The sequence below is a fragment of the Schistocerca cancellata genome, chromosome 2 (genome assembly GCF_023864275.1).
Source record: "Schistocerca cancellata isolate TAMUIC-IGC-003103 chromosome 2, iqSchCanc2.1, whole genome shotgun sequence".
Classification (NCBI taxonomy): domain Eukaryota; kingdom Metazoa; phylum Arthropoda; class Insecta; order Orthoptera; family Acrididae; genus Schistocerca; species Schistocerca cancellata.
In genome coordinates, this window is record NC_064627.1 from 687,942,074 (window position 1) to 687,965,631 (window position 23,558).

Sequence of the window (23,558 nt, forward strand, 5' to 3'; positions counted from 1 at the left end):
GCTCCGGACACTGCGAGAGGGCTGTACAAACAATGATCACACGCACGGCACAGCGAACACACCAGGAACCGCGGTGTTGGCCGTCGAATGGCGCTAGCTGCGCAGCATTTGTGCACCGCCGCCGTCAGTGTCAGCCAGTTTGCCGTGGGATACGGAGCTCCATCGCAGTCTTTAACACTGGTAGCATGCCGCGACAGCGTGGACGTGAACCGTACGTGCAGTTGACGGACTTTGAGCGAGGGCGTATAGTGGGCATGCGGGAGGCCGGGTGGACGTACCGCCGAATTGCTCAACACGTGGGGCGTGAGGTCTCCACAGTACATCGATGTTGTCGCCAGTGGTCGGCGGAAGGTGCACGTGCCCGTCGACCTGGGACCGGACCGCAGCGACGCACGGATGCACGCCAAGACCGTAGGATCCTACGCAGTGCCGTAGGGGACCGCACCGCCACTTCCCAGCAAATTAGGGACACTGTTGCTCCTGGGGTATCGGCGAGGACCATTCGCAACCGTCTCCATGAAGCTGGGCTACGGTCCCGCACACCGTTAGGCCGTCTTCCGCTCACGCCCCAACATCGTGCAGCCCGCCTCCAGTGGTGTCGCGACAGGCGTGAATGGAGGGACGAATGGAGACGTGTCGTCTTCAGCGATGAGAGTCGCTTCTGCCTTGGTGCCAATGATGGTCGTATGCGTGTTTGGCGCCGTGCAGGTGAGCGCCACAATCAGGACTGCAGGCACACAGGGCCAACACCCGGCATCATGGTGTGGGGAGCGATCTCCTACACTGGCCGTACACCACTGGTGATCGTCGAGGGGACACTGAATAGTGCACGGTACATCCAAACCGTCATCGAACCCATCGTTCTACCATTCCTAGACCGGCAAGGGAACTTGCTGTTCCAACAGGACAATGCACGTCCGCATGTATCCCGTGCCACCCAACGTGCTCTAGAAGGTGTAAGTCAACTACCCTGGCCAGCAAGATCTCCGGATCTGTCCCCCATTGAGCATGTTTGGGATTGGATGAAGCGTCGTCTCACGCGGTCTGCACGTCCAGCACGAACGCTGGTCCAACTGAGGCGCCAGGTGGAAATGGCATGGCAAGTCGTTCCACAGGACTACATCCAGCATCTCTACGATCGTCTCCATGGGAGAATAGCAGCCTGCATTGCTGCGAAAGGTGGATATACACTGTACTAGTGCCGACATTGTGCATGCTCTGTTGCCTGTGTCTATGTGCCTGTGGTTCTGTCAGTGTGATCATGTGACGTATCTGACCCCAGGAATGTGTCAATAAAGTTTCCCCTTCCTGGGACAATGAATTCACGGTGTTCTTATTTCAATTTCCAGGAGTGTATATTCATAGTGCCCCTGCCCATTATACTCATTACTCGCAGCTTTTTGCCGATTCCCGTAAGAGTTCCCGGTCGGGGCACAAATTTTCATTGTCCCCGTTGACTTATATCAACGCCTGCATGCGGCTAGGGGTATTCATTTCATTGTAATTTCATTCTAACGAGCTGCATGGTCACCGATGGTATCTGTTCTTTCGGACAAAAAATGGTTCAAATGGCTCTAAGCACTATGGGACATAACATCTGTGGTCATCAGTCCCCAAGAACTTAGAACTACTTAAACCTAACTAACCTACGGACACCACACACATCCATGCCCAAGGCAGGATTCGAACCTGCGACCGTAGCGGTCACGCGGTTCCAGACTGAAGTGCCTAGAACCGCACGGCCACACCGGCCGGCCCGAAAGAATAGGTACTATCTTCATATATAAAGACATTTAAGATAAGACATTCCTCAAGAATGTTTTTCTATATATAAGGTAATAACTAATAATTTAGAACAGTCGTGGGGAGGATGAAAGAATCTGCCAACCGCTGCATAGCACAGTTTTATTAGAACCCTTGACTAACATTTCGACAATTATAAAATTATATTCTTCGTAAGGAGACTGTAACACACAGAAAATTTTTAATATGTTACTTGCTAGTCTCCTGGTGCTTCATCAACGGAAGCTGGTACCTGACTGAGTTGTTGTCAACAGTCACTGGCCGTCCAAAACAAACAAACAGATGACTACTGTGCTACGAAAAGTGTGAATGCACACGTTACCGTTGCTAAAGCGCGATACTGCTTCTCTCAAACACAAAAGCACGCAGTGAATTTAAAAATTAAACTGTGCAAGCACTCAAAAACACGCAAAGAATATAAGAATCAAACTATGGAAATAAACACAAAAGGTAAATATGAGCCTTGCTGTTCGCATCTCGTGGTCGTGCGGTAGCGTTCTCGTTTCCCGCGCCCGGGTTCCCGGGTTCGATTCCCGGCGGGGGGTCAGGAATTTTCTCTGCCTCGTGATGACTGGGTGTTGTGTGATGTCCTTAGGTTAGTTAGGTTTAAGTAGTTCTAAGTTCTAGGGGACTGATGACCATAGATGTTAAGTCCCATAGTGCTCAGAGCCATTTTAACCATTTTTGAGCGTTGCTGATCTCTTGGTGCTTCACCAACGGAGGCTGTCGGCTGGCTGTCGTATGTTGCACTGCATGTGCAGGATACAGTCCTGTTGCCATACCAAAATGAAAGACGCCCAATACGTACGACTATTTTAGGATATTATGTTTTATTTTACATCATCAGAGTTTTTATCTAGAATCTAAATAATTTTCTGTTAGCTGCTACATTTCATCTACTTGAAGCAACAGTCTCTCTTCCTAAACAAGATTTATACATTGTGCCTGTAATTTTGCTGACGAAGTTGTGTTTTTATAGAATTTTCTGTTATAATTCATTTTAAGGCAACAATTTTTAAATAATTTTCTTAGTATCACCTAATATGTAAAATACTTCATGTACTAGATCGCACTGTTGAAGGCAGCTGCTCAGAACGATTATTCGCCCACAATAACGCGCATTTTTTTTTTTTTGTCAATTCATCTTACGTAATCCTGTAAGAATGCTGTTTTGCGTAAAGTTTACTATTACGCATTTTATAGAAAGGAAGTGAAAATTAATAGGTTATGGGTTAGTTAAGTACCGTTATTAGATCCCCAATGGTATATTACATACCAAATGAAGTACAAAGTGTCCTGTTTTATACCTCCTGCAATTCTAATTTTTATGAGGGTGTAGTAATTCAGGGTGAGGACCTAGTACGTTAGTCAGTTGGCAAGTATTATCAGTGAATTTGACACCGTTCACATATGATGATCATGACTTGCTATTTTATTGTTATTGCGGTGAACGTTTACTTGATAAGAGTCAAAGGGCTGTATTGTAACCTACCTTTTCAACGCAATGTGTCATAAGTAAGCGTGGACTTCTGGATTCCAGTAGTTTAATATGCATTTACTGTTTCTGTTTTACTTGAACCTTTTGTAACCAGTATGTTACGATCTCCTTCTGAAGTAATTTTATAATTACTGAAAACTGGGTCAACTCGACGGTTGATTCTTTCATCCTCTCGAAGACTGTCGCTTTATAGCTGCTGTTTACAGACATGTTCAAGATATATAACAAATGCAACTTTTTTTGTTGTTTAACAAAGTCCGCATCTCGTGGTCGTGCGGTGGCGTTCTCGCTTCCCGCGCCCGGGTTCCCGGGTTCGTTTCCCGGCGGGGTCAGGGATTTTCTCTGCCTCGTGATGACTGGATGTTATGTGCTGTCCTTAGGTTAGTTAGGTTTAAGTAGTTCTGGGGGACTGATGACCATAGATGTTAAGTCCCATAGTGCTCAGAGCCATTTGAAGCATTTTTTTGAATTTAGCGAAGAACGAAAAACAGCATCCATGAGTCCTTTACTGTTTTAACTAACGAATTGAATGTCATTAACAGGGCCTAAAATGATGCACCTATACCGATAACACAAAAATGGATACCGATGTCTTGCTCCAGTTTACCGCTATTGTTGTTTGCTACAAGGTGTCCAGCGCAGATGTAGAACATATAACATCACTACTACTGCTCCACTCTGCAGTGAAATTATTCAAAACGAAAAAAAACCGCTACGAAAAGATAGCATTTGTTGTGGTTGGCAGGAGAGCCAACACCGTGTTACTAGAGGAAGCCGAAAGGCACGCGTTTTAGCTCACGCAGGCTGGCATGAGGTCTGGAACAGGACAAGGAAATTAGAATTTAGAAAAAACGGACGTAGCTGGTGGAATACTTAACTTTAATCCATTAATGGTGAACGTCGCTCTGGACGGTACATTATTCACAGTATCAATAGTAACTGGTAACGGCGCCTTGCTAGGTCGTAGCAAATGACGTAGCTGAAGGCTATGCTAACTATCGTCTCGGCAAATTGAGAGCGTATTTTGTCAGTGAACCGTCGCTAGAAAAGTTGGTTGTACAACTGGGGCGAGTGCTAGGAAGTCTCTCTAGACCTGCCGTGTGGCGGTGCTCGGTCTGCAATCACTGATAGTGGCGACACGCGGGTCCGACATATACTAACGGACCGCGGCCGATTTAAAGGCTACCACCTAGCAAGTGTGGTGTCTGGCGGTGACACCACATTCCTCCCCCGCAAATCGGCGTACGGTTGTGGCATAAGGCTTCCGCCCGGTGTGGGGAGGACCCCATATTGACGTATGCGACGAGGTGGGGAGCCGAACAACAGGCGAGGCTGTGCCATCCGCACCCTGCCATTCGGACCGCGGGGAGCTAGGAAACGCCTGAAAACCTGCTCCAGGGTGCTCGCCAACATGTGGTGTATGCGCCCGCAGAGAGACCTCCATCGGGCCGGGGCACCCGACGGGCGAAGACGACATATGGTCCGGAGCGAGCAAGAGTTCCATGTCGGAGGACAGCTGGTCACGGGAAGTGATCGGCGGCGCTGGAGGGAGGCGCCGGGCGGTTGCAGCGACGCGTCCACTGCGGGCGTCGCCGGCGGGAGAACAGGCGGCGGCGGCGGTGGCGGCGGCGGCGCGTCGCCATGAGGCAAAATGGAAGGCAGCGTCGGTAACACCTGGGGCCGAGGCGAGCCAGTAGATGGGTCCCCAGGGCGCTGACCGGACGTCACCGTCGCTGAAAGCAGACGGGGAGCGGCAGATCCCGTGCGACGACAGATGCGCAGCTGATTGAGATGCCGACGCACCTCACCAGAGGCCCCCAAAACCAGATACATAGCGCGGCCGAGTCAGCGAAGATGGGCCTTCGAACCATCGCCGTGAACCTCGATAGTGGCGGTAGTAGACAACGTCGCCTGGGGCAAAAGCAGGAGTCTGCCGCTGCACAGGAATCTGATGCGGCGGATGTAGCAACGACATCAAGGTTCGATGAGGGCGACCGTGGAGCAACTCAGCCAGCGAGCGACCATCTCGGGGCTGAGAGCGATACGAGGACAAAAAGAGCAATAACGCGTCCTCCCGAGAATGCGACTCTTTCAACTTCAACATCTGTGACTTGAAAGTCCTGACCAATCGTTCAGCGGCACCGTTTGACTGTGGCGAAAACGGTGCGGACGTCAGATGTTGAATACCATTGGCCCTGCAGAATGACTGAAATTCTGCGGACATGAATTGTGGGCCACTGTCGGAAACAATAGTCTGTGGAAGACCTTCAATGCAAAAGATAGCAGATAACGCTTGGATGGTGGCAGATGACGTCGTGGAAGACATCCGGACAACAAAAGGAAAATTACTGAATGAATCTACCACAAGCAACCATCGAGCATTCCAGAATGGACCAGCAAAATCGATGTGTAAGCGTTGCCAAGGGGAAGTGGCTTTTGGCCATGCAAAGAATTTCCGCGGTGGTGCTGATTGTTGTCCGGCACACACCATGCAAGAAGAGCACATATTCGTAATCGCGGCATCGATTCTGAACCAAGTACAGTGCTGACGAGCAAGTTGTTTCGTTCTCACTATACCCCAACGTCCTTGGTGGAGAAGCTGTAAGACAGAGGACTGTAACGAACGTGGGACCACGACCCTGGACTGATCATTATCAGAACGCAACAGCAAAACACCACGTCGTACAAAAAGTCTCTCCTGGTGAGCAAAAAATCGGCGAACCAACGGATCCCCGATCCGTGACTTTGACAAGGGCCATTGCATAGCAACAAAACGCAGAACGGTAGCAAGGACAGGGTCGGCAGCTGTGGCTGTAGCTACATGACGAAAATCAATCGGAAACGATTCGACTACGTCATCGGTTTCCGAATCAATGAACATGCAAGCAAGTTCGGAGGAATCGAATGCTCTATCCTCAGCAACAGGCAAACGGGACAACGCATCAGCGTTTCCGTGCTTAGCAGTGGACCGATACAAGATATCGTAGCGGTACTGCGAGAGGAAAATAGACCAGTGAATGAACTTCTGCGCTGTATGTGGAGGTACAGGCTTGGTCGGATGAAAAAGCGATGTCAAAGGTTTGTGGTCTGTGATGATGGTAAAGTGACGACCATACAAGAAATCATGAAACTTTGTAACACCAAATACGAGAGCCAATGCTTCTTTCTCGATCTGTGAATAACTTCTTTGCGCAGACGAGAGCAATTTGGACGCAAAGGCAATAGGGCGATCGTGTGATCCATCTTTGTGCGCAAGCACAGCACCGATCCCGAAATCCGATGCATCCACCATCAACAAACGGGGCTTCTGGGGATCGAATGGCGTAAGGCAAGTATTAGAAAGCAACGCCGATTTCAACTGGCGAAAGGCGTGTTCTCATTCCGTCGTCCAGACGAACGGAACACCTTTACGGCGTAGGCGATGAAGCGGAGCTGAAATGGAAGAGGCATGTGGAACATATCTGTGATAATAGTTAATTTTTCCCAGCACACTCTGTAGCTGCTTCAAATTCTGCGGCGAAGGCAAGTCTTGTATGGCACGGAGGTGCTCGGGACTGGGATGTATGCCTTGGGCATTGAGTACATGTCCCAGGTAGGGCAAGTCACGAGCAAAAAACACACATTTGTCCTTCCGCAATCGAAGACCATTTTGTCGCAAGACCTGAAATAATGTTCTGAGATTGGCTAAATGTTCTTCTTCCGTCTTTCCGGACATCACAATATCGTCCAGATAGTTTGCTGCAGTAGGGACCGACGCACAAACAGTTTGTAGATATTGCCGAAACAATGCAGGGGCGGATGCACACCCGAATGGCAGTCGTTTGAATCGATACAAACCAAGATGCGTGTTAACCACCAAAACGCGCTGGGATTCTTCGTCCAATGGTATTTGCAAGTACGCATCTGCTAGGTCCAACTTCGAAAAATATTTACCCGGGCACAGTTTGTCAAAAAGATCTACCGGGCGGGGTAAAGGAAAAGTTGCAGTCACTATTTGTGGATTCATTGTTGCCTTGAAGTCCACACAAAGTCTCAATTTTCCGGAAGGTTTTGGCAAAATTACTAAGGGTGATGCCCAGAGAGAAGCCTGCACACGTTCAATTACACCTTGTGATTCCAAATCATGTAATGTTTTTGCGACCTCATCACGCAATGCGTGGGGAACATTGCGCACTCTGAAAAATTTCGGTTGCGCGTTTACTTTCAGTTCCAAATGTGCTTTATAGTTCTTAGCGCAACTGAGGCCCGGTGCAAAAATGTCTGCAAATTCTTCACATAGACGAGAAACACTGTCGGAAGGCACAGTCTGGTTCATTGATAGGACCTGATTGACTATAGACAAGTTAAACAACTGAAATAAATCGAAACCAAACAAGTACACTGCAGAAGAAGAACGAAGGACGTAAAATGACACAAGTTTTGTTTGTCCTTTGTATGTTGCAAGAAGGCTGCACTGTCCTAACACAGGGATCTCTTGACCTGAATAGCTAGTTAACTTAACAGATGCGGCACGCAACGGAGGTGTGCCCAGCAGTTGGTAAGTGTCTTGATTGATCAGTGAAACTGCAGCCCCGGTATCGAGCTGGAATGGTATCACTTTGCCGTTTATGTCCAAGTCCACAAATTGTTTATTGCCCTGCTGACGACAAGAGCGACTGTCTCGTGCAACGGGAACTGACACTGGTACAAAATCACTTGCGACTTGACAGGAGTTCCGGTGATGTCGACGCACACTATTTGTGGGACGAACACAGTCACTGTTAGAGAGAGTGGCACTGGGCGGAGTGGAATGTACTATATGAATTTCCATGGGCGAAGTTTCGTGAGCCTGAGTATCCTTGGTTCGATTCCGAATCCGGCGCGAAGCAAAGGGCCTGGAATGATTTTGAGTTTCTGATCTGAGCTTATTCTGGCAAACACTTTGAACATGTCCTTTTTTATTACAGTAAAAGCAAATAGCTTGGCGTGACGGGCAATTCTCATGCAAATATCTAGTAGCACACTGCGGGCATGATTTTAGCACTGCATTTGCTTGCCGGCACGGTACACTTGGCTGAGAGCCTGGCGGCAGCGGCGCGGCCGGGCGCGAGGGCTGTTTACTGTTCTGTGCAGCTCGCCCGGCGGGCCGGTTAACCTGACACACGGGTGGCGAAGTTGCAAATGATTCCTGAGCAAAGTCAAGTGTGTCCTGCTGATCCAATATGTCCATCACTTGTTGAAGGGAGGGATTGACTAGTTTCAAAATCTGTTCCCTTATACGAACATCAGAAACGTTCTGTGCAATTGCATCACGTACCATAGTATCTGAATAAGGGAGTCCACATTGACACTCAAAAGCACAATCCCTAGTATGGCCTTGCAAGGTTGCAACCCACTCCCGATTAGTCTGACCTGCCGTACGTTTTGTACGCAAGAAGGTATACCGTTTGGCAACTACATTGACTGAATCTTTGAAATATGCATCTAATGCAGACAAAATTTCGTCGTAGGACAGAGTTGCTACGTCACGTCGGGGAAACAATTTGACTATCACACGGTACGTGTTCACCCCTACTGAGGATAACAAAAAAGGCTGCCGCTCGTTACCTTGAATTCTGTAGGCTGCGAGATGGAATCCAAATTGGCGTGACCACTCCGACCAGCTTTCCAGTGCAGCATCAAAAGGACAAATAGTTGGTGCAACTGCGTATTGTGGCTGCGTTAGCGGTGGAGCGGCGACTGCCGCGTCGTTTTGCATTGCACGTTGACCCTGGACGAGCTGTCCAAGGGCATCCAGTAATGCCTGCGTCTGCTGATTCTGTAAGCAATAAAAATCGGACAGTACATCTGGAGATTGTGGCGAAGCCATTACACAAGTAAATCAGGGCAGTATAGTTAAGAACGCGGTATTGCCTCGTCGCCAATGTTGTGGTTGGCAGGAGAGCCAACACCGTGTTACTAGAGGAAGCCGAAAGGCACGCGTTTTAGCTCACGCAGGCTGGCATGAGGTCTGGAACAGGACAAGGTAATTAGAATTTAGAAAAAACGGACGTAGCTGGTGGAATACTTAACTTTAATCCATTAATGGTGAACGTCGCTCTGGACGGTACATTATTCACAGCATCAATAGTAACTGGTAATGGCGCCTTGCTAGGTCGTAGCAAATGACGTAGCTGAAGGCTATGCTAACTATCGTCTCGGCAAATGAGACCGTATTTTGTCAGTGAACCATCGCTAGCAAAGTCGGTTGTACAACTGGGGCGAGTGCTAGGAAGTCTCTCTAGACCTGCCGTGTGGCGGCGCTCGGTCTGCAATCACTGATAGTGGTGACACGCGTGTCCGACGTATACTAACGGACCGCGGCCGACTTAAAGGCTACCACCTAGCAAGTGTGGTGTCTGGCGATGACACCACAGCATTAAAGCTGTTATTTTGAAATTTTGTTGTCTTTGCTTGTAAATGAACCAAAACATTGTGACGAAGGACTTAAGGCATAATAGAGTGCTGGCAAGAGCGCCCGTACCAGGGGCACCTCCTCCCAGCCCCCTTACCAATAGCTCTCAGGGGAAAAAAAAATATGGCCAGTCAGTGTTTTTCTTTCAAGAAAAGGATTTAAGTCGATATTACGCACGCTTTCAAGAGGGTCGGAACTGGCTATTTACAAATCGCTATTCGTCCTCCAAAATATTAAAAATACTCCATATCCCCAGGCCTCACCCCTCGCCCCCCCCCCCGCCCTACCCCTATAAACCATCGTATGGACGACCTTGAATACCTGGCACGGATTCCACAAACCTTTGGTGTGTTACTGGTGACGTGAGTCAGAACAAATTAAATTATTTCTTTCCTTCAACAAACAATGAAAATCAGTATCCACGATTTTGTTACTACTTCGCAGTAGGTCGCGCAATTGCTGTACATTACAGGCCATTGGATTGTGGATGCGAAACTGGTGGCTGATAATGCCCAGATGTGTTTCATTCGGATCAGGTACGCGAATATCGAGGCCAGTACATCAAAGTCCGTTTACTGTAATAATAATAATGAGCGTATGGCATTGGTGGCCGGGAGACACCTCGCGGGGCGGTTTGGCGGCCGCTCCACAAGTTCTTTAACGCCACTACGGCGACTTGCGAGTGAATGAGGATGAAATGATGATGAAAGACACACAACACCCGGTCATCTCGAGGTAGAGAAAATCCCTGACCCCGCCGGGAATCGAACCCGGGACCCCGTACGCGGGAAGCTAGAACGCTACCGCAAGACCACGAGCCGCGGACAGTATACTGTCATGCTCCTCAAACCATTCCAACATGATTCTGTTCTTGTGGCACAGACAGTTATCCTGCGGGAAGACACTGTCGCCGTCAGGGAACACATCAAAGCATGAGGTCCACAACAATGTTCACGCTTGGGGCCTTCGTTTACTGCCGCAGCACAAGACTGCTCTCACGAACCCTAGTCAGTGGCGCGGTGCATAATTCGAGCAGTTGTTCGCGTAGATGACTACGTGTCCGGACACGACCATCGACCTGGTGTAGCAAGGAAAATGATTCACGCGACCAGGACATCCGTTTCCATTAATGCACGGTCTAATATCTGTGAATCCGTGCCCACGGCGATCGAAATTGACTGTGTCGTTGGTTCGGTGCGGAGCCCCACGCTCGGAAACGAGTGCTGGATGACATGCTCCGAAACATTTGTACCTGCACCGTAACTTTAGACCTGCCCTATCGTTAGATCTATTACAAATCTCCACCTATATTGCTTTACAGAGTGCGGAGGCCTACGACTTCCACAGTCTGTGATATGATGCAGATGTCCAACACCTTCTCCCCTACTCGTGGCTTCACCGTTCTTAAGGGGCTCCGGAACGCCCTATACTTGCAATGTTAAAATAACGCTTATAAATTACATCTTTCCTCACAAAGTATTTGAGGTAGGAAGTTGAACTTTTTACAGATTATTTATTGGAATATGGGCTACAACTTAACACAGGGATTTTACAAAATTTTAGTTCAGTTATTGAAGATGATTTTTTTTCAATTGTAATGAAAGTTCACAACATTTTTTTGCAATTTTTTATTTATATATTCAAAAATATACAGTTTTTTGGAAAAAGGCTGTGTTAAATTATGCAGAAGGTACTGTGTAACATTTACTGAAAGTTTGAAACAAATATGTTTGGAAGACCCTTAGAAAACATGTAATTAGTATGAGAAAATAAAAGTTTTGGGAATCGAGCGACAAAGATTGGATTAACTTTTTAGTGCATTCCAGGTCCATAGGATGGATTATCTTCATCCTCTGCAAACTCTTCCTCCAGCTTCCTCTTGTTCCTCCTCCTGTTTACTCTTGCTTGTATTTCTAGACTCTTTACAGCCCTGTCTGCAGCCCGAAGGCGTTCCTTGTCTAAAGCAAGCATCGCTCATACCATGTTAGAATGTTATTATTTACAGTAATAACACATACCTTTGGCTTTCCAACATTTCTCCTTTTATTAAAAGCCTTCAGAGGATTTCTAATAACTTTAATTTTCCTCATTATTATACTTCAACAAAACAGAGACTCAAGAAACAGAATTAATTACGAATATTTTCGAGATAACGACAGAGTAAATAAACATGAAACAATCGACAATCACACCAGCGATATATATTGAACCATCACAGGTTAGCCACAACACATACTTTATCTCACATCACTAAAATGTACCTGATGAACATGGACGTTAATAATAACACCATTTGACAGCAGTTTAACAGCGCCACAGTGGGTCACGCCCATGTAGAACACATTTCAAAAAAAATTTAAAAATAGTTGTAGTCTTCGGAATTGAATAAATTATATATCTATTAAAAGGTAATAGTCTGCAGATTCAGAAAACGCAAAAAAGTAAAAATTGAACTTTTCATGATTTTGAGCCTTTCCGGAGCCCCTTAAACCACTTTACGTACACTGGTGTCCAAAATTAAAGCAACAAACTGTTATTTACCCGTCCTGTGTCTAATTCACGATATAATCACACGAACTGTCAACAGATGTGTGTGTGAAATCTTATGGGACTTAACTGCTAAAGTCACCAGTCCCTAAGCTTACACACTACTTAACCTAAATTATCCTAAGGACAAACAGACAGACACACACACCCATGTCCGAGGGAGGACTCGAACCTCCGCCGGGACCAGCCGCACAGTCCATGACTGCAGCGCCAGAGACCGCTCGGCGAATCCCGCGCGGCTGTCAATAGATGTCGTTACGAAGTGTTCTACACGGAAGTTGGCATTCCAATCAATAAACGAACACGCCAGAAATGACATCAGGGCACCTATCAAGCTGGGTAGTGTTTGCAGGGTAGTCCCCCATCCGCAATCGCTGTGTACTCAGTCACAGACGGGGCGGTAAGGCACAGAGAAAACGCCTCCAGACTCTCTGCCGTGGAGGGCCGTAGGAAGAAGGGAGCAGGAGAGTCGCAATCTGATGTGGTGTGATGGCTTAATGTGAACCGGTTTGTTGTTTCTCGGACGAAGCGATAGTTTATTGAGACCGAAACTGTATCCTGGAGAATAGGACAGCGCCCACCACGTGCGACATCAAAAAGAGTGGACCGTTATTTGCCTGTAAGGTACCGCCTTATACTGCACTGCAGTTGGTATCTGACCTCGCAGTATCCCCTGAACGTGTTGTACCGAGGCAAACGGTGTACAGACGGCTTCAGCGGAGTGGCCTTTGTTTTTGGAGACCTGTTGTCTGTTTACCTCTGGCGTGTCTTCACAGAAGACAATGTCTAGATAGGAGCTGTCAACAAACCACCTGGATGGTCGAACTTTGAGCCAATGTTCTTTTCACAGATGAGTCCCGATTTGGTCTGGAGATTGATTCTAGACGGAGTCGCATCTGGAGGGCACGTGGAGCACGATTTGGGGACCCAAACATTGTGGAAGGGAGACCGATATCGAGCAGGACCCCTACTGGTCTGCGCAGTATTATGTTGACCACTCGAACACCTCACCATGAAATTATACAGGAGAATCAGGAAGATTTCACTGCTGTCAGGTATCGTGAGGGAATCTTGGGATTTCATGCGCTGTTGATACGATGTGCTGTCAGCCTAGAATTTGTTTTGAGGGATGATAATGCTCGACCTCATAGATGGTGGTGGTGGTGGTTAGTGTTTAACGTCCCGTCGACAACGAGGTCATTAGAGACGGAGCGCAAGCTCGGGTTAGGGAAGGATTGGGAAGGAAATCGGCCGTGCCCTTTCGAAGGAACCATCCCGGCATTTGCCTGAAACGATTTAGGGAAATCACGGAAAACCTAAATCAGGATGGCCGGAGACGGGATTGAACCGTCGTCCTCCCGAATGCGAGTCCAGTGTGCTAACCACTGCGCCACCTCTCTCGGTACCTCATAGAACACGGGTGGCTGATGTTTTTTTTTTTTTTTTTTTTGGGAACTGAAGATATTGCACTCATGGCGTGGCCTGCTTCCTCTCCCGATTTGAGTCCCATAGGTCATATCTGGGACGCACAAGGGAAACGGGCTTCATCACGTCAGAATCCACCAACCACTCTCCAAGACTTGTGAGCAGCTCTGCAGGAAGAATGGGCGTTATTGCCTCAACATGACATTGATGACATCATTCACAGCATGTCCCGTCGTTATCAGGCCTGTATTGTTCCCAGAATGTGTGTGTAAATCCGTTAAGTTGAAAAGAAAGAAAGAAAGAAAAAAACGAAGAACATGTTTTTCTACCGTCATGCATGTTGCAGTTGATTGCGTTCTGTATTTTTTACATTCTTTCCACTTTACTACCGAGCGAGGTGGCGCAGTGGTTAGACACTGGACTCGCATTCGGGAGGACGACGGTTCAATCCCGCGTCCGGCCATCCTGATTTAGGTTTTCCGTGATTTCCCTAAATCACTCCAGGCAAATGCCGGGATGGTTCCTCTGAAAGGGCACGGCCGACTTCCTTCCCCATCCTTCCCTAATCCGACGAGACCGATGACCACGCTGTCTGGTCTCTTTCCCCGCAACAACCAACCAACCATCCACTTTACTATCACCTGTTTACACTGTTTTGTGGCAAAATAAAGGCAACTTTGCAAAATTTCTGCTTGTTGCTTCAATTCTGGACACCAGTATAGATGCTCACCGCAGGAGCACGCGGCAGGCGACCAGCTTCGACGTTTCAAAAAGTGGTTCAAATGGCTCTGAGCACTATGGGACTTAACATCTGTGGTCATCAGTCCCCTAGAACTTAGAACTACTTAAACCTAACTAACCTAAGGACATCACACACATCCATGCCCGAGGCAGGATTCGAACCTGCGACCGTAGCTTCGACGTTTCCGAGTTACTAGTTTCCAGGTACGAGCCATTACAAACTGCACTTTGTGAAAGTCGCTTATGTCATTCGACGTCGCTGTTTGCGGCCCGTATCGTCCCTACCACGATTCCCTATTCACCTCTGCTCCGATTACGTACTTTCATTATTGCGTGATGAGCCCGGAACGACATCAAGCGGTGCGCATGTGGTCATAAATTGAGGTGACGAGAAGCCATGGGATAGCAATATGCACATATACAGATGACGATAGTATCGCTTACACAAGATATAAAAGGGCAGCGCATTGGCGGAGCTGTGATTTGTACTCAGGTGATTCATATGAAAACGTTTCCGACATCATTATAGCCGCACAACGGGAATTAAAAGACTTTGATCGCGGAATGGTAGTTGGAGCTAAACTCATGGGAATTCAGTATTCCTTGATTTACAGTGAATACCAGATTTCAGGCATTATCTTTCACCACGGAAAACGCAGTGACCGACAGCCTCCACGGTGGTGTTTGCGTAGAGCAGTCAGTGCTAACAGACAAGCAAAAGGGCATGAAATAAAAGCATAAATCAAAGTGGAACGTACGACGAACGTATCCGTTAGGACAGTGCGACGAAATTTGGCGTTAATGAGCTATGGCAGCAGGCGACCGACGCGAATGCCTTTGCTAACAGCGCGACATTATCTGCAGCGCCTCTCTGGGGCTCGTTACCTGGTGGGATGAGTCCCGATTTCATTTGGTAAGGGCTGTTGGAAGGGATCAAACTCACTGACCCGTGGACACAAGCTGTCGAAAAGGCACAGTGCAAGCTGGTGGTGGCTTGATAATGGTGTGGCCTGAGATTACATGGAATGGACTGGTGCTCTGCTCAAACTGAACTGATCATTGACTGGAAATGGTTATGCTCGGATTCTTGAAGACCATTTGCAGCCTTTCATGGATTTTTATGTTACCAAACAAAGATGGAATTTTTATGGGTGACTCGATTGGTACACCACTCTGGACATTGCGAGGTAATGATTTGACTACCCAGATCGCCCGACGTAAATCTCACCGAACCTTCATGGGACATAATCTACAGGATATTTCGTGCATAAAGTCCTGCACCAGCAAGACCTTCGCAATCGTTGGCGGCTATAGAGGCAGCATGGCTCGTATTTCAGGCAGGGAACTTCCAGCAACTTGTTGAGATCATGACACGTAGAGCTACTGCACTACACAGGGCAAAAGGAGGTCCGACACAAAATTAGGAGGTATGCCATGAGTTTCGTCACCTTACTGTAATGTTGTGGCTGATCAATGTTTGCCGCGTGGGATTAGCAGAGCGGTCTAAAGCGCTGCAGTCATGGACCGTGCGACTGGCCCCGGCGGAGGTTCGAGTCCTCCCTCGGGCATGGGTGTGTGTGTTTGTCCTTAGGATAATTTAGGTTAAGTAGTGTGTAAGCTTAGGGACTGATGACCTTAGCAGTTAAGTCCCATAAGATCTCACACACTTTTGAACATTTCATCAGTGCTTATTTTCGTATGCGGCCACCAGTAGCTAGTAGATGCCACTGGTGCCAGTATGCCTGGTCACACGCAGAGTGCGCTGTGCCGCAGATCCCCGTGGGCAGCCCACTGCTGGCGCGGGTCGTCGTCTACATGCTGACCGGCGCCTCGGAGCTGCTCATCTACTGCAAGTACTGCGACGACGTCATCTCAGAGGTGAGTGCAGCGCTGCAGCGTGCTGTGTCAGCTTCTTCTCAGTCGTAAATAGCTCTGTGTTCTGTTTCTCTGAACTAATAGCGGATTTCCCAACTCCTTCTGAAAAGTGCAAACAATGCGAGAATTAGACGATATGGTACACATACCGAAACACAAGCTTTCAGTTTCCTTTGATATCGCAAGCAGTAGGACGGAGTGTTAGAACTTTATAATATATGAGTCGCCCACAATATTACTGCACTTCGGTATTAGAGCGCTGCAGTCGGCTTACCGTGAGTTAGCGCTTAGTCGGGACTGATAGTACACTCCTGGAAATTGAAATAAGAACACCGTGAATTCATTGTCCCAGGAAGGGGAAACTTTATTGACACATTCCTGGGGTCAGATACATCACATGATCACACTGACAGAACCACAGGCACATAGACACAGGCAACAGAGCATGCACAATGTTGGCACTAGTACAGTGTATATCCACCTTTCGCAGCAATGCAGGCTGCTATTCTCCCATGGAGACGATCGTAGAGATGCTGTATGTAGTCCTGTGGAACGGCTTGCCATGCCATTTCCACCTGGCGCCTCAGTTGGACCAGCGTTCGTGCTGGACGTGCAGACCGCGTGAGACGACGCTTCATCCAGTCCCAAACATGCTCAATGGGGGACAGATCCGGAGATCTTGCTGGCCAGGGTAGTTGACTTACACCTTCTAGAGCACGTTGGGTGGCACGGGATACATGCGGACGTGCATTGTCCTGTTGGAACAGCAAGTTCCCTTGCCGGTCTAGGAATGGTAGAACGATGGGTTCGATGATGGTTTGGATGTACCGTGCACTGTTCAGTGTCCCCTCGACGATCACCAGTGGTGTACGGCCAGTGTAGGAGATCGCTCCCCACACCATGATGCCGGGTGTTGGCCCTGTGTGCCTCGGTCGTATGCAGTCCTGATTGTGGCGCTCACCTGCACGGCGCCAAACACGCATACGACCATCATTGGCACCAAGGCAGAAGCGACTCTCATCGCTGAAGACGACACGTCTCCATTCGTCCCTCCATTCACGCCTGTCGCGACACCACTGGAGGCGGGCTGCACGATGTTGGGGCGTGAGCGGAAGACGGCCTAACGGTGTGCGGGACCGTAGCCCAGCTTCATGGAGACGGTTGCGAATGGTCCTCGCCGATACCCCAGGAGCAACAGTGTCCCTAATTTGCTGGGAAGTGGCGGTGCGGTCCCCTACGGCACTGCGTAGGATCCTACGGTCTTGGCGTGCATCCGTGCGTCGCTGCGGTCCGGTCCCAGGTCGACGGGCACGTGCACCTTCCGCCGACCACTGGCGACAACATCGATGTACTGTGGAGACGTCACGCCCCACGTGTTGAGCAATTCGGCGGTACGTCCACCCGGCCTCCCGCATGCCCACTATACGCCCTCGCTCAAAGTCCGTCAACTGCACATACGGTTCACGTCCACGCTGTCGCGGCATGCTACCAGTGTTAAAGACTGCGATGGAGCTCCGTATGCCACGGCAAACTGGCTGACACTGACGGCGGCGGTGCACAAACGCTGCGCAGCTAGCGCCATTCGACGGCCAACACCGCGGTTCCTGGTGTGTCCGCTGTGCCGTGCGTGTGATCATTGCTTGTACAGCCCTCTCGCAGTGTCCGGGAGCAAGTATGGTGGGTTTGACACACCGGTGTCAATGTGTTCTTTTTTCCATTTCCAGGAGTGTATAAGCACAGCTGACGTGGAAGCGTTGACAGTGGGACGCGCTTTCCTTAGTCACCACTGCAATTGTTTACTGTAACGTCACCGCGTGTTCCCGATAACGACCACGTGAATTACTATGGTGGTTGACTAGCAGAGGAACAGAAATGTTTTGTCCACAATGGATGTATGAATCATCGTCCTTGCACCATTAAGATTAGTGTAAGAAACCGTAACCAGTCACTTCTAGTGTAATTTGTGTAGGATATAAAGAAGATCTTAAATGTTACCAGCTAGTTTACTCGTCTTTCGGGTGATAGGTAGAGGCAACACACAGATTTCTAAACGAACTTCTGTACGACATTGCGGCGGGGCATGTTCGACTCTCACTAAGCTTTAAGCGATGTCCACATTCCACATACTTGGATAGGTTTCAGGCTGTCTGCCCCTTCTCTCTGCGATGGTAGATGTTGCTTTAGCCCACAAAACCAGCGCTGACGAAAATTCGACTAAATGCCTACCGTGCAAAGGCCGCATAACTCTAGTCCATGGACAGTAGCTGAAAGTTACTTTAACTATAGGCGTGCGGTCTATCGCAGTGCTTTCCGGGCGGGAAAGCGCGCCGGTCCCTGGCAGGAATCCGCCCGGCGTATTAGTGTCGAGTTCCGGCGTGCCGGCCAGCCTGTGGATGGTTTTTAAGGCGGTTTTCCATCTGCCTCGGCGAATGCGGGCTGGTTTCCTTTATCCCGTCTGAGTTACACTACGTCGGCGATTGCTACGCAAACACTTTCCCCACGTACGCGTACACCATCATTACTCTACCATGCAAACATTCGGGGGTTACACTCGTCTGGTATGAGACGTTCCACGGGGGGTCCACTGGGGGCCGAACCGCACAATAACCCTGGGTTCGGTGTGGGGCGGCGATGGGGTAAGTGGACTGCTGTAGCCTGTTGTGGGGTTGTGTACCACTGCGGGCTACGGCGGGGACGAAGCCTCTCCGTGGTTTCTAGGTGCCCAGTTCCATACAATACTTAAACTATCCAGTGTTCGGGATGCTTGCATGAATGGTTTGAAAAAATGTCCTTTACTTTGATTTATTGTCTTTAAGACAAGGAAAACGGCTATCAAGTCCGTATTTAATATCCCGTCATCAATTATGCAATGTTACTGACTTGTCTCTGTTACAATTTCGCACTCGAAAGCAGCCAGAAGATATTTAGTCTGACCTGATATTGTGAACGTCCTAAACAGTCACTGGCCCACGACTACGTGCGAGTTAACACACTCAGTCGTTCAGTAGGTTTCTTGTAAAAAAGTACTTGCCATAATGTCTCGTAATTTGTACGAAACACGCCACGCGGAGTTTATGTACGACATGAAATGTTCACACGCAAACATCTCCTAAAATAAGCTACTCACAAAGCTCAAACTTTCACAAAATACTCAATACTGTAGCCGCTGAGAACGGATCAAACGTGCGAAGTTCTTCATTGTGTACAAATTTGATCAACACGGATTAACATATGTGTTTACCAGAAAACGGCTCCCGAGCGACTCTCTCGACTCATAGATCCGAGGCACAAAGCCCTACTCAAACGCGGGGGAATGCTAAATTCCTATTGGTCAGCATGTTAAGCAGCCAATCAGATAATCTCTACAAAATTTCTAATGTCAGCCAATCAGCTTACCACAAGTAATTTACATACATCAAAAAAATTTTGTATCACATTGGTTCCGAGAGTTCCGGTACCTGTATAGAAAATTGGAATATAGATCAATATAAACACCATTTCCACCCTTTATATTGCTCACAAAAACCACACAATGCATGTTGTACCACCATACAGCGAGACCTTCAGATGTGGTGCTCCAGACTGCTGTACACACCGGTACCTCTAATACCCAGTAGCACGGCCCCTTGAATTCATGCACGTCTGTATTCGTCGTGGCATACTATCCACGAGTTCATCAAGGCACTTTTGGTCCAGATTGTTCCACGCGTCTACGGCGATTCGGCGTAGATCATTGAGAGTAGTTGGTGGGTCACGTCGTCCGTAAAGCCCTTTTCAATCTATCTCAGGCATGTTTGATAGACTTCATGTCTGGAGAACATGATGGCCACTCTAGTGGAGCGATCATGTTATCCTGAAGGAAGCCATTCACAAGATGTGCACAATGGGGGCGCGAATTATAGGCCATGAAAACGAATGCCTCGCGCCTCGCCAATATGGGTGCACTGTCGCTCGGAGGATGGCATTCATGTATCGTACCGCCGTTTCGGCGCCTTCCATTACCACCAGCGGGGTACGTCGGCCCCACATAATGCCACCCCAAAACAGCAGGGTACCTCCACTTTGCTGCACTCGCTGGACAGTGTGTCTAAGGCTTTCAGCCTGACCGGATTGCACCAAACATGTCTCCGACGATTGGCTGGTTGAAGGCATATGCGACACCCATCGGTGAAGAGAACGTAATGCCAATCCTGAGCGGGTCATTCGGCTTATTGTCGGGCCCATCGGTACCGCGCTGGATGGTGTCGTGGTTGCAAAGATGGATATCGCCATGGGCATCAGGAGTGAAGTTGCGCATCATGCAGCCTATTGCGCACAGTTTGAGTCGTAACACGACGTGCTGTGGCTGCACGAAAATCATTATTCAACATGGTGGCGTTGTTGTCAGGATTTCTCCGAACCATAATCCGTAGGTAGTAGTCATCTACTGCAGTAGTAGCTCTTGGGCGGCCTGAGCGAGGCATTTTATCGACAGTTCCTGTATCTCCTTCATTTCCGAACGACGTCGCTTTGGTTCACTCCGAGACGTCTGTACACTTCCCTTGTTGAGAGTCCTTCCTGGCACGAAGTAACAATACGAACGCTATCGAACCCTCGGTATTGACCGTCTAGGCATGGTTGAAATACAGACCACACGAGCCGTGTAACTCCTTCCTGGTGGAGTGACTGGAAATGATCGGCTGTCGGATCCCTCTGTCTAAGAGGGTACTGCTCATGCATGGTTGATTACATCTTTGGGCGGGTTTAGTGGGATCTCTGAACAGTTAAAGGGACTGTGTCTGTGATACAATATCCACAGTCAACGTCTACTTTCAGGAGTTCTGGGAACTGGGGTGATGCAAAACTTTTTTGATGTGTGTAGATAGAAATAATATGCAATTACTTTCTACAGAATAATCACTAATAAATTTAATACTCCATGCCCCTTCTAGCTGCCTTTTAGAGAGTCAAGCTCACTCGCACATACGTCACTAATTCCCCTATTGCACGACAACTTTCTCACGCATATATTTTTATAGTTTTAATATAATATCACATTCCCACTTTCCATATGTCCTCTATTCACTCTCTCAGCCTCTCCAAAACACAGAACCGAAACACGATGAAATAATAATTTTCCAAAGTACTTTTAATTACATCAGAAATCAGTGGCAATTGAACTAAGGAAAATTCCAGAAAATTAGATTATATGAGCCAATCCTCTTGCTTGTAGTTTCAATTGATGATATAGATTAACACATTACAATCTCTAAGTCCGTTTCACAATGCCAGTACAGTTATGGTGTGTTTTAGGTAAATTTTATATCTCCGAAAGTATTGAATTTGAAACTTCCTGGCAGATTAAAACTGTATGCCAGACGGAGACTCGAATTCGGGACCTGAGTCTCGGTCTGGCACACAATTTTAATCTGCCAGGAAGTTTCGTATCAGCGCCCACTCAACTGCAGAGTGAAAATCTCGTTCTAATACTGAAGTTATTGATTTGAAATTTTAACAAAATGGTTGTGTTATCTATAGAAGTTTGTAATCGAAGTATGAAAAAATTCGGTTAATATTTAATAGTACTTCTTCAGATTCATGAAGAGTATGTGTAAAGGATTGCACGCAGCGTTAAATACGTAAAAGGTTCGCTCGGCGCAGTAGCCGACAGCACATGTGCCAGCATGAGAACTAAAATCTGTTCTCCTCCCGGCTCCACGGCAAGCTACGCTTTCAGTGCAAGGTGACAACTCGTAATAATTTTCTATGTTACAATATGCAGCATTACAAAATAACTGGTGCCACACTAGTCCAGTGGTCCGCGGACCCCCAGGGATCCGCGAGCTATTCCAGAGGGGTCCACAAGATGCTATTAGAATAAAAAATATATTAAATATATTTCGTATGGTGACAGATTTTTTGTTTTGTCCACTTCCTGCATGAGCAGACCTTTAGCGAACGCTAACTTCTGCGTCTAGTGTCTTCCTTGAGGTAACTGACACTAGCACACTCTAGCGCAAAACTAGAATTAGATAGAGGCAAATAGTTCTGCTGTATGCCCTTAGACTACGCGCGCTGCCTCTTAAGCTCAATATTTTTTCAGTAATGAATATGTCAATGTTTTTTCTAAGGAGCAAAAATAGAAAACGTATAAAGATTCTTAATTCGGCTTTTTAAGGTACTTGATACTGTGATATGACAAGGTACCAACCATGCTCGATGAGAGGGTCCTCGAGAAAATTTTGTTGGGAACCCCTGCACTAGTCTATCACTCGCTTGCAACGGACAGCACGTCATGTGTTTAAATGTTTTAAAATAATGTTTAGTAGACCATTCCCTTTAATTGAAGTATTTACAAAAGAATAGTTCCTTGTCATGAGTCTTTTAGCTCTCGTCTTTCCAGCACTGATGTGGGTCCTATGTGATTACGGTAGCTAAGATTCAAGGCATCAGGAGACAATTTTTATAGCAGTGGAATTGTTCATAAACGGACGAAGCAATTACACCGTCCAGTCTCATTAATGTCCACCTGTCAAAAGCCTGAAGAAACACCTTTTGCAGGGTGTACCGCTGCTAGACGTACAGGAAAAGAGTCAATTAGGTTCCGGAGGGTATCGACAGGGATGTGAAGCCATGCTGATTCCAGTGCTGTGGCCTGCTGCGCTAGCTTTCTCTGTTGAGAATCCAAGGCGGGTCCAGTCCGACCGAGGTGGTCTCACAGATTCTCGACTGGGTTAAAATCCTGGGAGTTTGGTTGCCAGGGGAGTACGGTACACTCATCCTTGTGCTTTTCGAACCACGCAAGTATACTGCAAACGCTGCATTGTCCTGCTGGTAGATACCATTGAGCTGAGCAAGAATAAACTTCATGTAGGGGTGGACAAGGAAAGACGCGTACTTATTATGTTGATCCACCGTGCCTTCCAGAATGAAGATATTACCCAGAGAATGCCATGAAGACAAAAAATGGTTCAAATGGCTCTGAGCACTATGGGACTCAATTTCTGAGGTCATCAGTCCCCTAGAACTTGGAACTACTTAAACCTAACCAACCTAGGGATATCACACATCCATGCCCGAGGCAGGAGTCGAACCTGCGACCCCATGAAGACATTCCCCAGATCATAACGCTCCCTCCTCTTGCCTGGACCCTTGCGATGATTGTTGCAGGGCCATACACGTCAACGGTCATCTGTCCGATGGAGCATAAAACTGATTGAGCTGAAAAAGCCACCTGTCACCACTCGGCGGACGTCT

General features: G+C 47.9%; 1 protein-coding gene across 1 annotated transcript in view; it reads left to right on the forward strand.

Annotated features, from left to right (window-relative positions):
- Positions 1-23,558, forward strand: part of LOC126157576 (odorant receptor Or2-like) — a 131,080-nt gene that overhangs the window by 58,477 nt on the left and 49,045 nt on the right. Inside the window, exon 5 of the mRNA XM_049916384.1 lies at positions 16,221-16,325. Within this exon, the coding sequence (XP_049772341.1) occupies positions 16,221-16,325 (105 nt within the window). The remainder of the gene's footprint in view (positions 1-16,220; positions 16,326-23,558) is intronic.